Source organism: Mus pahari, chromosome 7, assembly GCF_900095145.1.
Source record: "Mus pahari chromosome 7, PAHARI_EIJ_v1.1, whole genome shotgun sequence".
NCBI classification, from domain to species: domain Eukaryota; kingdom Metazoa; phylum Chordata; class Mammalia; order Rodentia; family Muridae; genus Mus; species Mus pahari.
Window position 1 is genome coordinate 2,507,532 of NC_034596.1, and position 16,332 is coordinate 2,523,863.

Here is a 16,332-nt window from a genome sequence, read left to right on the forward strand (position 1 = left end):
ATGTGGCAGAATGTAGGTTAAAATAATCAGGTTATCTAAGTTATGACCTAGCCAGAGAAGAGCCTAGCTATATGGCCAAGGTATTTGTAAGCATATTTTGAATCTGAGTCTTATTTCTGGGAGCGCGGAGCTGGGAGGAAGAACCAGACATAACTTCTACATTCCCACAGTGTGATTCCCAGGGATGGAGTCAAGGTGGTCAGGCTCAGTGCAGATGTTTTGTTTTCCCTCACCCTCCCTGTGTGCCACCTTGCCCACTTTCCTTTGTATTTCTTTACTCCCCATGCCTTACGTTAGTTTCCTTTTTCTGTGAGTTATCTTACTCTTGTGTTAGCATGGCCAAACTGACTAGGAATGGATGCGCGCATACCCGCTAAAGGAGTTTAAGGCCATTGAGAACTGGGTATGCAATCCCCAAAATGGTCACCAGGTGGCAAAACGGCTTCACAGTTAATTTTATAGTCTGTTTTTCCCATCTCCCACCCATCACACACACACACACACACACACACACACACACACACAGTGACAAGCTCCTGCTAATTCAGAAGAGTTTCGAGTGTTATGAATCTTATTCATCAAACAGGGAGACCTCAGAACTGAAGACTATCTCTATTAGAAGAATATTAGATTTGAGTCTAGAGAAACTTTCTAGCCCTTTGAGTGCATATTAGCTTGAGAATACATAAGCAAACAGGATACCCAGATCAAAGGATAAGCTTCAGGAGTTGGTTATTTCCCTCCAACCTGTGAGTTACAGGGATCAAACTTGGATCAAGTGTCCCAACCTGCTGAGCGATCTCACTGGTCCCATTAGAGATAAGAAATTTTAGATCTATGGGAGTCATGTTATCCAGTGACTGGTAGTAGTAAGTTTGATCTGACATTGGCTTGTATTTTACAGTTCTTTCAGAGTTATAATTAAAATTAAATTTAAAAAGAAATACAAGCTGGGCGTGGTGGCGCACGCCTTTAATCCCAGCACTCGGGAGGCAGAGACAGGCAGATTTCTGAGTTCGAGGCCAGCCTGGTCTACAGAGTGAGTTCCAGGACAGCCAGGGCTACACAGAGAAACCCTGTGGGGGGGGGGGGGAGCCAGGCATGAGTTGGAGGAGGGACAGGATTCAAGGTCACCCTTGGCTACAGAGTTCAATGCCATCCTGGCCAACATAAGATACTATCTCAAAGAAAAGAACAATATAAGCTGTGCTGTGTTTTATTGTCAATTTGACACTAACCTAGAGCTACATGGAAAGAGTGTCTTAATGAGGAATGTTTGTAGGAGTTGTCTTGAGTATTGATGGATGTGGGTGGACCTAGCCCATTGTGAGTAACACCATTCCCTAGGCAGGGGTTCCTGAACCACATTCAACAGAAGAAAGCTACCTGAGAATAAGAAAGTGGAGAACAGGCAGCATGTGTATACTTGGTGCTCTTTGCTCTTGATGGTGAACATGGTGTGACTGGTTGCTGGCACTTCTGCCTTGACTTCTCCTCAGCGATGGATGGCAATCAGGAATTGTAAGCAGTCTGTTCAGGACACAAATCTTACAAACCAAGGCTGTCAGATGACATGCAGGCCAAACATACTTTCCTCTGTGGGAGGCAGAAGGGAAAGCCAGGTTGCCTGGTCTCTGATGGGAGGATGCAGGCTGCCATGGAGAAACTACGCAGCACAATACAGACCACGTTCACTTGGGCCTTAAGTGTTCTAGCTGTACGGAGACCTCGTAGTTCACAGGGAGTACCTGCAATACATCCCTAGCCCCAAGGTCGTTTTTCTTTCCCTCCCTCCCTCCCTCCCTCTTTCCCTGTCTTTCTCCCATCTTTCCTTTTGCGATAGACAGTTTATTGAATAAGAAACTGCATTCTCCGGAATGGGAGAGCTCCCAAAGCAGGGAACTTGAAGAATACATTTAGAAATAGGAGTGTAGCCGGCAACTCATGAATTTGGCTGCCTAAGGGACTCCAAAAATGCCAAAGGACATTAAAAAAAAAAAAGTACTAGCACTGGAGTCCCAACCCAGCATCCTGCTTCAGATGAGCTGGGTACAGCCTTCATATGGATTGTGCACGTGCTACGTACGTGCCCGCATTTATCGTTGTGTGCTTGGTCTCTTCACATAGCCCAGGCTGTCCTTCAACGGGCTGTTGCCAAGGGTGATCTTGAGGAGGGATTACAGCACTCACCATCACAACCTGGCTTCTGGGGTCTGGGGATTGAGTCCAGGGTCCTTAAGTATGCTGGGCCATTCTGGGCAAGCACTCTAGTGGGCTGTACCACCTGCCAGAGATGGGCTTTGCATTCGTTATACTTACTAGGGAGTGTCTTCGTCCCTTCTCTTGCTGTAATAAAACACTGCGACCAAGGCAATTTATAAAAGAAAGTTTAATCTGGGGTTTACATTTTCAGAGTGTTGGAGTCCATGAATCGAGGCAACAGGCAGGTGAGCGGGCGGGCGAGCAGGCGTGGCCCTGGAACAACCCACAGGAGCTTCCACTTTGATCCACAGGTAGGAGGTAGAGCATCAACTGGGGATGGTGAGGGCGTTGTCCTGGAACTCACTCTGTAGACCAGGCTGGCCTCGAACTCAGAAATCCGCCTGCCTCTGCCTCCCGAGTGCTGGGATTAAAGGAGTGCGCTACCACGCCCAGCTTGTGAGGGCTTTTGAAACCCCAAATGACACCCCAGTAACATACCTCCTTCTCTGAGTCCTTCCCCAAAAGTTCTACCAATTGGGGACCAAATACTCAAATATATGAACCGATAGGGCCATCCTCATTCAAACACGCAAGAGTGACACACATTCCTGCCAGTGTGTGGAGGTCAGAGGACAACTTTCAGAAGTCAGCTGCCAAGGATCAAACAAGTCACAGCTCAATCATTTCACTGTCCCCGGGGGGGGGGACTTTTCAGACATTGTCTCGGTGACTAATATGCAATTAGCTTTGAGCAGTACCAGCACAGAGGTCATTTGTCATTCTGTCCAGTCTATCACTAACCCACGTTTTATTCCTTGGAAGTCACGACGCACACCCTTTCCTACTTCCCTGGCACCTACGCACATATTTGGGTTTCATCAACTAACATAACCATGGGACTCTGAACCAGAACCTACAGCAAGAAGGAAATGTAGGCCACACACCCCCAGAAAGACTTGGCTCTGGTAGCAGCCACATAGCTCTCAGAGGGGCAGTAGCAATCCTTAGCCTGGTGTCTGTGACCATCAACAGTGCCGATGCACCAAAGCAGACCAATCTCCATGTTCCTAGAGGTCAAGTTTCTCAGTGTAGCCCCACCCCTCCCCCACACAGCCTTTTATGATGACTTTGGGAAGTTCTGTTTGAAACAGTGTCTCTGTAGCTTTGGCTCAACAAGAACTTTTTTTTCCTTTGGTCTCTAACTTGTGTTCATCCTCCTGTGTCATAGACCGCCATTCCTAGCTATGATTGATACATGCATAACAACTCATAAAACAAACGTGTAAACTAGCACACATCTATGATCCCAACACTGAACTAGCATGGGACATACATCGCCAGCAGCCCCACCGTCACTTTGGGGGTTATTTCCTGGGCTTTCTTTTCGAACCCCATCGTAATTCCATTTGCTTACCTTTCTTCTCCTCGTTCCAACCGCAGTCATTGGAGAGGCTGAGTCAAAGTTCCCCTGAAGGATTTGGACTGATGTAATTTAATCTGTTCCTACATCCTCACATTTCCTGTGTCCTCACATTGGAACCAGACTACACATTTGATCATCCCAGGCCTGGCCTCAGAACTATCTACTGGACTGGTGAGGTGGCTCAATGGGTAAGGGAGCCTCTCCATCCAGCCTGATGAACCTGAGTTTGATCCCCAGGACCGACAAGGTGGAAGAGACCTGACCGCCTGCAAGTTGTCCTCTGACCTCCACATCATGCAACACACTTACACACAAATAAATATGACAATATATATTTTGAAAAGTATTTATTAGCATGTAGACACAAAAATAAATGTAATAACAATTTTTTTTTAAAGAAGTGTTTATTGTAGGGGCTGAGGAAATAGTTCAGTTGGTAAAGTGTTTGCCTAGCTTGCATGAAATGAAAACCAGAAAGGAAACTTTGACACCAGTACTATATTGCAAAATCAAAAACAGGGACTGAAGAGATGACCTGGGGTAAGGAGACTTGCTCTTACAGAGGACCTGAATTCAGTTCCCAGCACCCAAACGGTGGCTCACAGTCTCCTGTTACTGTGCAACTCCAGATCTGATGCTCTTTTGTGGCCCTTACAGGCATCCACATGCATGTGCACACATAGATTCATATAAACTAATAAAATAAAAACAGCAAGAAAAAAAACAAGGTATTGTGGTTTAGACCCTCCCATCCCGACCCCCCAGCTTCTACTGTAGCACCTCCACTTTTGATTGTCCGTGGAAAGTCTGGTTCGACAGCTTTTGCCTTAATTCTCACCTTGTGTGCACACATTCAGCCAATCAGAAGCCAGCTTGTGTCAATAAATTGTGGCAAAATGCCTGAGAAGCCCCAGGCTACTGGCAGGGAGTTCTTGGGAAACAGATGTCAACTCCCATGCTGGAAGCTTCTGCCCTAACAGGGAGCTCCTTCCAGGGACCTCCACAACCGGAAATGCTGTCTGCAGGCAGAGAGACTCATTCCTGCCCAAGCTATGTGAGACCTGAGGGAGGCTCCAGCCCTAAAGACCCGCTTCTTGCTCTGCAAGCCTGTTTCAACTGCCCCCTACCCTCAAAGCCCACTGAGAGCCTCTAGGCTGTAACCAACCACGTAACTGGCACTTAGAAGTGTGTGAGAAAATAGAGGGCATTGACACCTGTAATTTCTTAGTCAAGTACCCCAAAGCCTGCTGGGTACTTGGAGCTAAAGCACCTCTCAAATGGCATCCGCTTGCTGTTGAAGGTCTGGCATACCAGTTACCAAACCACTCTTAGACAGGCGGACAAGCCTTCAGCTATATCTGCTCACTTTAGTGTCTCATCACGCTGTGCCCGTCCTGTGTTCAGGCCTCCTGCGTTCTCCTGCACACACGCAGAAAGCATGTAGCTCTCTGTGAGTGCCTTGGCTCTGCTTGTGTTTGGAATTTTGGGGAAACTTTGACAACCTAAAATATTTTAAGATCAATTTTAAAAATTGTACCTAATTGTGTGTGCATGCGCATGTGCCGTCACACTCACGTGGAGGTGAGAGACCAACTCGCAGGAGTCAGTTCTCCCTTCCGACTGCATGCATCCCGGGGATCAGACTCTGGTCATCAGGCTTGTTAGCGAACACCTTCACCCTCCGAGCCATCTCACCAATCCTCAAATGGTTTTGCTGTCCGTGGGGTCCATGGAGCTTACTATTGTGGTTGCTGAGATTCTTATATTGTGTGGGGTGGGGTTGTACAATATGGAACACTGCCACTGCACATGCTAGAGATTGAACACAGGGCTTTAAATACATTCCACTACTGAATTATCTCGAGCTCTTTTTATATTTTGAGCTTGGCTAAGAGTTAAACTTGAGAGTGGGAATTGGAGGTGTGGTGGTCTGAGCGAGAATGGTCCCCAAAGGCTTGTATGTTTGGATGCCTGGACCACAGTTAGTGGAACTGCTTGGTAAGGATTAGGAGGTGTGGCCTTGTCAAAGGAGGTGGCACTGAGGATGGGCAAGGGTTTTAAAATTTCCAAAGCCCTTGCCAGGCCCATTGGCTGGCAGACCAGGTGTGAGTCCACAGTACCTGTTCAAACACCCAGTTGAATGCTTTCTAAGTTGTCCTGGTCATAAGTGTCTCCTCACAGCAATAGGACAGTAACAAAGGAGAGAGCTCTGACCTTAGAGACTCAAAGCTGAGTGATCAAACACAACAGTCAGGCATGCTAGTGTACACTTACAAGCCTGACACTCAGGAAGCAGAAACAGAAAGCTGCAAGTTCAAGGCCAGCCTGAGCCACATTGGGGCTACCACACTTGAGAAACTGTCTCAAAAAAAAACCCATGTTATCTTTCCACATGAATATTTTATAGTTTAAGTCAGAAATGAGTCCTATCTAAGGTACTCCCCAAAGTAGCTCTTACTGAATATTTGTTTCCTGAGTGCTCTGAGAGTGCTTAGGTGGATGAATATCTCCGTTTCCCATAGAGGAGACTCTCCTGCAAGACATAGTCCCTGCTCAGCTACCAGACCAAGTTCCACTGCAACTTGCCCTTCCGTTTTCCAGGCCCAACCAGGTGTGGTGGCACATACCTTTAATCCTAGCAGTCAGTAAGTAGACAGACCCAGGGAGAGCTTTGAAGATTTCAAGCCAGCCAGCACTACACCATGAGACTGTTTTTCAAAAATAAATAAGGGAGCTGGAGAGATGACTCAGTGGTTAAGAGCATTGTTTGCTCTTCCAGAGGACCTGGGTTCAATTCTCAGTACCCGCACAGTGGTGAATTACCATCTGAGAACTCTAGGCCCAGAGGTTCCAACACCCTCCTCTGGCTTCCTCAGGCACAGCACATACATGGTGCACAGACATACACACACGAAAAACACCCATATACATTAAAACAAACAAAAATCTCCAAGGCCCAGAATATTTGTGGTTCACAACGTGACACAAGACTTCAAAGCTACACTTCAGGCCCTTCTAGAGGCACAAATGGGATGCTGAGCCCTGTCATCTTTCAAAGCAACATCAGCTCTGCTACCTGCATATCTATGTCTGATGTGAATGGGTGATTTTTTATTTAACACTCAACTCCTGTACTCCAAGGGTCACTAGAGGGATGGGATGTTTGGGGGCTTGCCTTGTGTGTGTATATGCATGTGGCTCTGGGTCTATCACCAACACTGCAGAATCACACACTGTGCTGCACACCTATAATCATTGTACTTATTCAAGACCATATGAGCTATATGACACTCAACATCACCTCACTAGAGTGTTTAATCAGACTGTTCTCAGATCTAGTGAGAATACCAAATTCCCCATGAAGTAAGAATTCTATCTACAGCAAGTAAGATCATCATAACCCTAAAAATGTTACCATTTCGGGGCCTTATAGAAATGCCATCCCTGTTTCACAGGCATTCAATTAATGATACACAAGCAATAGTGACATTATCACACGGTAGCTCAATGACCCCCAAACCCTTAATGGTGAGAGCCCTTGAGTCTCGCAGTACTTCCCTTTCAGTTAACTGTTCTTTCAAATTCAATACAAGCTGCAGGAAGCATGGTCTACCTATGGATCTTGCTAGAAACCACACCCTTCAAACTGGTCCCCAGCCAAGTGTGCTTTTGCTTGCGTCCCTCACTCCTCTACAAGTCACACTGGACTACTAGTGTGAATCCACCCACAAAGCTGGCACAAGTCACATCTCTTCCCCCTTTGGAGCCATTTTTACTACCACCACCCACTAACAACTTTCTGGAGGTAGTTTCAGAAACCCACTAAAAGACCTAAAGCCACAGCTTTACTTTCTGCCACAAGATGACTTAACAAAACAATAACCCAATAAAACTAGGTGACAGGCACTGGAGGTTCCTACACCTAAGTAGGGTCTTAAGACCCTCTTCTGATTCACTAACCCAGCAACCTTTGCCACCATTTTAGGCAGCATCCACTCAATTATTTTTCTTTAAAAAAGATATTTTTTGTATAGGAGTACACTGTAGCTGTACTGATGGTTGTGAGCCATCAGTGGTTGCTGGGAATTGAACTCAGGACCTCTGCTCTCTCTGGTCCTGCTTGCTCTGGCCCAAAGATTTATTATATGTAAGTACACTGACTGTAGTTGTCTTCAGACACACCAAAAGAGGGCATCAGATCTTATTACAGATGGTTGTGAGCCACCATGTGGTTGCTGGGATTTGAACTCAAGACCTTCAGAAGAGAAGTCAGCGCTCTTAACTGCTGAGCCATCTCTTCAGCCCAGTCCATTCAATTCTTGATGACCTGTGCAATCCATATTCCTTATCCAAACCACACAGGGTTTTTTGTTTGTTCGTTCTTGTGGGAATCTTTGTGTTGGGAGGGGGGAGTGGAAGAGTTGTTTTATTAAACCTGTCTTAAGAAACCAGACCCAGGCTAGTCTCCTGCCTCAGCACTCCAGCTCCTGGGATTACATGTGTGAGCCACCATGCCAGGCCTAGACATGCTTTCCTCTTCAGACTGCAATCACCACTGTGAATCCCCACTGCCTATCAGTCCATCTAGCTGGTCTTCTCATCAAAGCGAAGATCATGTTTTTTTACAATGCCCATCTCTTGGCACAGCCTTGTCAGTCTGCATATGTTAAGACCCAATGTACATACTTCCTTTTGGAAACTCCACAAAACTGTCTATTTAACTTGTCCTAGTAACTCAGCACTTACCTACAACTTAGCTACCTGGCGGTTCTTGAACAAACTCCTAGTTAATAAGCTTACGAAAAAAAAAAAAAAAACCGACTAAGACAGAGTCTCTTACATGTAGGTTTGAAACTCGCTATGTAGAGCAGGCTGACCTCAAATTCAGAGACCCATCTGCCTCTGCCCAGGTAAGATTAAAAGCATGAGCCAATATCCAGCAATTACTTTTTGATACTAGGTCTTGACACTGGCAGTCCAGCCTGCCCTAAACAACACATAAAAAGGCTAGCCTTTAATTCCTGATTCTTCTGCCCATACCTTCCAAGTGGTAGCTCTCAGATGACTTTTGCTTCCTGAAACAGTGGGTTTATGAACAGAAGGACCAAATCCTTTTTACTTACACCAATTTCAAAGGGACAACCACAGGCTGTCAACTCTAGACATCACCAGGGTTATGTGGGTTCAGGGAGAAAGGGCAGGGAGAGCAGCCCTGAAAACACTCAGGTGGCCTAGAAACATGGAGCATCCCTCTCTCCCCTAGAGAAGCAGCTCCACGTTCTTTGCTGACCAGGCCTTAACATGGGTTAAGCACTGCTTTTTGCCAATACTCATGGCAAGGCCACATCATGGTTCATGAGACTAGAAATACTGTCGTCAAGTAAGAGGACAGCACCACCTAAGCATCACTGCTTCATCCTTCAGGCCCGAGAGCCCGCCTGGGAGCTCTGGGCCCATCAGTGGGTTTCTCTTGGCTCTTGGTTCACTGAACTCATGTGAGCTGGAGAGGGCCTGCGTGGCCTTCCTGTATGAGGATGTGCTTGCTCCTCGTGGTTTCTTCCAAGTGCCCCTATTTTCCATATACCGTGCTTCGCAGGATACCCTCTTACAGTGTTGTCAGAAGCAACCCTCCATCTCCAACTCCAAAAATAAATGAAACCAAACCACACAGTTGGAAATCAAGTTTGTTTTTATATGAACAGAAGTAGACCATCTAGAAATATTTCAGTTTATTTAAATTGTTAAGTAGAGTATGAAACCGAATTTGTAGCTAGTACCAGAGAATGGACTGAACTGTTGATGTTTAATGAGAACAGCTCCTACACAGGATCCCAAGAGACTTACAGAAAGGGGACAAAGCCCTAATAGTAAGCAAATAAAACTCAGGTTTCAAACAGATTATACAAAAATTGATTTATACTCCATTTCCCTTTTGGTGGTTTTGGTTTTTTTTTTTGGATATTCAGAAAGTGCAGATTTAACAAAGGTAGCCTTATCCTTTCTCTGTACAATGCCGATTATAATTATGCAAACAACAAAACTGTCAGTCTGTTAGCCAAAATCCCAGTGTGTGTCTCCAAACCTTAAGTCACTGAATTAAGGGTTAAAAAAGTTTAAAGTAAAGAGGCGACCACCACATTCCAGATGGAGGGAAACAGCACAACAGCCAAGATCTAACAACAGTAGGTGTAACCTACAACCTCAGAAGCTTAAACATTGCAGTTTTCATCATGGAAAATCAGGGATTATTTGGCAATGCTGCTTTTTACTAGTAAACAATGATAAAGTTAAGTGTGGGAAGAAACCCTAAGAACCACCAGTGAGGCATATAAAATTGTCTTTAGGGCACTATCTGAAAAATTCATGGGTTCTTTTAGCAGATATGTCCCTATATTGTTTATGTGAGCCAAGAGGTCATTAAAATGCATGTCACAGAACTCTTCTCAATGGTAGCTGCTGTCCTAAACTCAGCCTCTGCTTGAAATGAATCATGCTATTCACAATTATTTCCACAAAGGTATCATCTTAGGATGCTAGCAGCATAGGGGACTTAGCCTACCCTATCCTAATGAGAAGCAATGAAGCCAAACTAGAAAGGGGAGAGAAGGACGGGTCAGACGGAGCCAGAGAGCTCAGCTTTACACAACAAGCCTTCGCTGTCCTTTTTCCTTTTTAAAAAATTCACGGTAACAGAAGTTTTCTGAGAGGATGTAAAGATAGGACTTGGAATCAATAATATTATAATGCATTTCTAAATCTTACAGTAAAGACAACTTAATACCAAAAGTGTTCTTCAGAGGCCAAATCTCAATACATTTGGCAAATGCTACTAAGACCCACTCCTCCTTGCTCTTTACGGTATTTCTAAAACCAGTCTTTCCTGGGCTACCGAACTGCCAGAGGAGTTGGCATAATGGAGACTAGTCAAATCCAGGTTAGGAGGTTTACTCTAGGAAAGTGAATAGGATGTATACCTAATTAGAAAGACGAGCCACAACACCCTCCAAACACTAGTGCATGCAATTAACTCTTCCATTCCATAAACTCCGTGGGTAGACAGGAAGGGGTGGGGAACAGAAGGCCAACAGCGGGACAGGTTTGGGGAGAGAGTAACTGAGGGGCTGACCCGGATTAACTGACAGTTAATAGGCAGTTAGAATTTATCTTTCTGTTACTTAGCAAGGTAAATCAGTGTTGTATGTTAAACTTGACAAACCTTTCATCTTTAAGTAACTCATACCAGGAGTAGTAGGGGCAAACAAAGCAGCATGCAGAAAGATGAGACGCAGGGACAGAGTGGCCTAAGGACCTGGTGGCGGGAATAAGTTTAAATATCAAGGCCACTGGGAATGAGACTGGAAATCAAATATCACTTCTGCATTACCCTTTGTCCTCGGTTAACTACTGTGAAAGATACAGCCAAGCAAACCACAAGCATTGGAACGAGTTTGTGTTGGGATGAAATGTCTCCTGCACATGCTTCCACCGAAACAAAAAAGAAAAACCAAACAAGTTCCTTTCCACATAAGGCACAGGACAAAATTAACCCCACACACAGATTCAAGGCGGAAATGAGTGAGTGCTTTCCTGGCTTTTGTTTCTTTGCTATCACGTCTACAGGTTATAGGGACTCAAGCACATTATTCATGACAGAAAACCCCACTGTTGTACAAAATAAAACTGTTAATTCTAACTTTTATTCTTATACAATTTGCAGAATAGTTGAAATGATTGCTCTAGTTTAATGTTGATAAGAACTGGACTATAATACAACTGAAGTGCAGGGCTGAGTGAGCAAGTAAATCTCAAATGAACTCACAGACATGATTTCTCTATACATTGTTTTTTGTTTGAAGAAAATTATAATAGTCTGCAAGCAGTCACAGATGAAAGAACAAATAAAATAGGTGGACTGAATAGTTAAAGATGAGGAACAAAAATATCTGTTTAGAGTTAAAAATGGACAGAGTGTTTTATTTTGCAGCAAGAAGAGAAACGGATGGTGGATGGCAGCAGATGGACAGGAGAGGGCTCAGCAGCACTTGCTCTTCCAGCCCGTCACGCCTCCTCCACTGCTGATATCTACGTTTTCACTGTTGGGTTCTTTTACAGGGGTCTGCAACAACACAAGGAAGCAAGCAACCCGTGAGAAAACACTGGCATGGGTGAAAACAGACTCACTGGAAAGACGGAAAACAAAGTCAGCTCACACAACAGAAGGCAATTACAGTCATATAATGGGGTGTAACTTGAAAACTGTTTTTGGTTGTCCTTTAGTTGGCCTCCACTGTAAACTGTGACTGACGGCTCCTGACAACACTTAAAGCGTCTTGAACCATCCTTGCCCTGATCTATGAGTTCTCAGAACAGAAGGACTACTAAGCCAGGTGTGGTAGCACACACATGCTTGTAATCCCACAACTCAGAAGACAGAAGAATAATTCTAGGTCAGCCTGGGCTAGACAGACAACAAGACCTGTGCCTTATTTTGTTTTGAAAGGCTGGTGAGGTAGTTCAGCGGGTTAACTGCCTGGTGCTAAGCCCAGTGACTGAGTTTGTGTGCTGTGGAGCTTCGGTAAACCCTGTCCCTGCCAAATAAAAACTTGTAATTTATAACTCACAAAACCCACTGTTAGGCCGTGTCTTACATTAGAGCCCCCAAGGGACTTGCTCTGCTCAGATATTCGCCTTTCAGACTGGTCTGCATCACTGTGCAAACCCTTACAAAGGGCAATCTCAACCACGTGTAGGTGGACAGGGAGGGGACAAACATGAGTTACCTAATTCCTGTGGGCAAGAGACCTAGGACACACCAAAATATTAATTATTTGACACTCAGGTGGGGGGATTTCTCTGTATCACTCTACACTTGTCCAACATTATTTTGAACATGAATCTTAAATAGAACTGAAAGAGTACAGTGGCCACACAACCTGTCATGGACACAACTTAAAAGGCCTTTGGTAGAACAAGGGAAAATAGAACAATGCTCTGAAAACCCACGAAGCCCGCAGAACGCCTGGTAAACCTGAAGTGAGACTCCTGTTTGGCCTATTTTGGCCGCCTCACTTTAGACCTGTCCCTGTAAATGTTTGGGAACAGGGGCAGTCTACACTAACAGGATAAGGTCCCCAAATACCCGTGAGCTTGCCTGATAACAGCCTCTGCTCTTTAGACAGCTTTTAAGGAAAATACACAAAAAGTAAAGAGCAGTTCAAACAGGGCCCATACCGAGAAAACATAACAGGAAATCACTTTCTCTAGGAACTTCTAGCTCCTGTCTTTCTCTAACTTAACTGAGATCAGCTCAGCTAGAAAAGGGGCACTAACCCAGCAGAAAAGGAAACCAGGGATTCTTTAGATTTGTAAAGATTATTATTATTTTATTATTTTGAGACAGGGTCTATGTATGTAGATTTGGGTGACCTGAAACTCACTATGTAGACCAAATTGGCCTTTCACAGAGATCCATATGCCTCTATCTCCCAAGTACCAGGATCAAACGTGTACACCACTATGCTCAGCAGTTTTTTGATTTTAAGGAAAGGATCCCTTTATGGTACACAGGCTAACCTTGATCTCAGTCCGCAGTTCTGTCTTAATCCATCCCAATGGAAGAATTCAAAATGTGTGCCAATGTGCTTCACTTCAAAATGTCTTTTCCGGGGGCTGGAGAGATGGCTCAGCGGTTAAGAGCACTGACTGCTCTTCTGAAGGTCCTGAGTTCAAATCCCAGCAACCACATGGTGGCTCACAACCATCTGTAATGTGATCTGACCCCCTCTACTGGAGTGTCTGAAGACAGCTACAGTGTACTTACATATAATAAATAAATAAATCTTAAAAAAAAAGTCTTTTCCATCTTTGAAACAGATTAGCTTACAAATAAGTTTCCATGACATTTTCATGTATTAAGGACTATAATTTCCTTTCTTTTCTGAGACAGCATATCTTACTATATCCCCAGCTGTCATGGTACTATGCAGACTAAGCTAGCGTAGAACCCAGAACCTTAGGCATACTAACCAAGTACTCTGGCACTGACCTGATTTCTCAGCCCAATTAATACTTAAGAAGCAAAAACAGTACTTTAAAATATTTACATAATGTAGAGATTTAAAAAAAAACAAAAACAAAAACAAAAAACACCTTCCTTTCCAGATCTTCCTTTGCCATACATAACGCTGTGTGTGTTACACTGTTTGGTACCATATACTTTTTAAATGATATCACGTGCGTTCACTTGATCTTTCATTTATTTTTTTAAATTTGAGACAGAACTTCATTGGAGTCTCTTTGTAACCCAGGCTGGCCTCAGCATACAAATCAACCTGTGTCATCTGCCTAAGTGCTGGATGTAGGCATTATTATCACACTAGGCTCTAACCTGCTTCTCATCACTCGATAGACTATAAATAGCCGTTATGTATTTTTCCACACTGAATTTCCCTCATGCTTTGAAAGCCACAGATTGAACTTGGGGTCTCCTACATACTGGACAATCAGGCATTCTACCAATGACTCCCACCAGTGGCCCTCGGCCTTCCTGATGCTGGGACCCTTTAATAAGTTCCTCACACTGTGGTGACCCCCAGCCATAACACTATTTTCATTGCTACTTCATAACTGTGATTTTGCTACTGTTATAAATATAATATAGGGCTGGTGAGATGCCTCAGTGGGTAAGAGCACCCGACTGCTCTTCCGAAGGTCCGGANCAACCACATGGTGGTTCATAACCATCCGTAACAAGATCTGATGCCCTCTTCTGGAGTGTCTGAAGACAGCTACAGTGTACTTACATATAATAAATAAATTAATTAAAAAAAAAAAAGAATGTTTAAAAAAAATATATAATATAAATGTCTTGATATGCAGGATATGTGAAATACAACCCTTGTGAAAGGGTCGTTTGCCCCCGCTCCCCAAGGGGTCACAACCCATCAGCTGAGAACCAATGATCTGCGCCCTCAGCCCCAATTTCACGTCTTTTTGCAGGGTTGGTCCCCAACATTACACATTCAATAGACATGAGGAGCTGGGGTGGGGGCTACCACTGCCTGCCTACCTCAGGTTGCTACATATTTTCTAGCCATCTAGCTACAGGCTCCTTACTTTATTCTTGAGGATCAGCTATTGGTAATAGGCGATCTTTTAGGAACAATAGCACTGAAACTCAAGATTTTGCATCCAGAAGCTAGGACAGGAGAATCAAGAGTTGCAGGCCAGCCAAAGGAATGTATAAAACAAAAACCACTATTACCACCAACAAAAAGACAAAATAATTTAGAAATGATGCTGCATGAGGAACTTACCTTTCGGAGGATGTCTTCAGCTAATGTGAGGAACGCCTTTTCGATGTTTATATTTGCTTTTGCACTAGTCTCAAAAAACCTAATACCATGCTCCCTTGCAATCTAAAATAGAAGCAAAAAAAAAAAAAAAAAAAAAAAAAAAAAGTTATGCAGCTGAGAAATGTGGGCAGACAACTGTGGCGGTAACGTGTTAAAGGAAACAATTATGGTGCTCTGAAAGTAGTGGTGTCAACTAGAATGTGAAGACCATTTTAAGGAGTCAAGATCTTAAAAAGAGAGGTAGGTAAAAAAAACAACAACCCTCTCTCTACCTCAGGAGTTCATTGAGATATCCTAAATCAGGTATTCTGTCTATGTATTAGAAACTCAGCGTGATATACCTAATTTCTGCTTGCCACAGTCTTTTAGTTATAAACTTCAGAATCTTAATAACTAGCATATTAAAGTTCTAAGATTAAAACAACACTCGCTGACACATTTCTCTTACATGGCTTACATAAAGCACAGATATGGCCTTCCTCCCCATGTTAGTGACATAGTGGAAAAGTCTCTCCCAGGGTAAGCTGTGTTTCCTAAGTACTTCTTCTCAGATGTGGCAGCACTGTAGTCATAGCTGGCAGACCCGTCTCTGTCCTGCTCATGCGTACCTGCTCTCCTTTGCCTTTCGGTACAACTCTCTTGTCGTCCATGTCACACTTGTTCCCTAGTAACATCCTTTCCACGTCTTCATTGGCATGCTGAAACAGGAAAAATTATTACTGCTGCACACTCACATGAATGATTACTTAATATTTTCTAAAGAGACTGTATGTTTCTTACATTCATGTATTTTTCTATGTAACTGCATGTGGTATGTGTATGTGTAAGTGCAGGGACACAAACCCACACATGGGTACGTAGACACAGAGATTTTTTAAAAAATTCTGAGACAGGGACTTGGGACTGTTAACTGGTTAGCCTGGCTGAGCAGTAAGTGAGCCCCAGGGTTCCCCGTCTCTACTACCCAGAGCGGTATCACAAGCCTATACATGGGGCTGGAGAGATGGCTCAATGGTTAAGAACACTGGCTGTTCTTGCAGAAGATCTGGATTCAATTCCCAGCACCTACATGGCAGCTCACAACTGTTTGTAACTATAGTTCCAAGGGATCTGATGCCCTCTTCTGGCCTCTATGAGTACTGCATACAGGCAGTTGGCACAGAAAAGGTAGCTAAAACACTCATACTAATAAACAAGGAAATCCTACTCTGCCACACCTGAGTTTTTATGGTTGCTAGAGAAATGAATGAACCTAGTTCTCATGTGTGCATAGCAAACACTTCAACTGCTATCTTTTTTTTTAAGATTGATTGATTGATTACATGTAAGTACATTGTAGCTATCTTCAGACAC

General features: G+C 44.0%; 1 protein-coding gene across 1 annotated transcript in view; it reads right to left on the reverse strand.

Annotated features, from left to right (window-relative positions):
• Positions 1–9,296: 9,296 nt before the first annotated feature.
• Positions 9,297–16,332, reverse strand: part of Rab10 (RAB10, member RAS oncogene family) — a 61,827-nt gene continuing 54,791 nt past the window's right edge. Inside the window, exons 4-6 of the mRNA XM_021201657.2 lie at positions 15,588–15,677; positions 14,941–15,042; positions 9,297–11,741 (exon numbers count right to left, since the gene is read on the reverse strand). Coding sequence (XP_021057316.1) covers positions 11,658–11,741; positions 14,941–15,042; positions 15,588–15,677 — 276 coding nt within the window. The 3' untranslated portion in view covers positions 9,297–11,657. The remainder of the gene's footprint in view (positions 11,742–14,940; positions 15,043–15,587; positions 15,678–16,332) is intronic.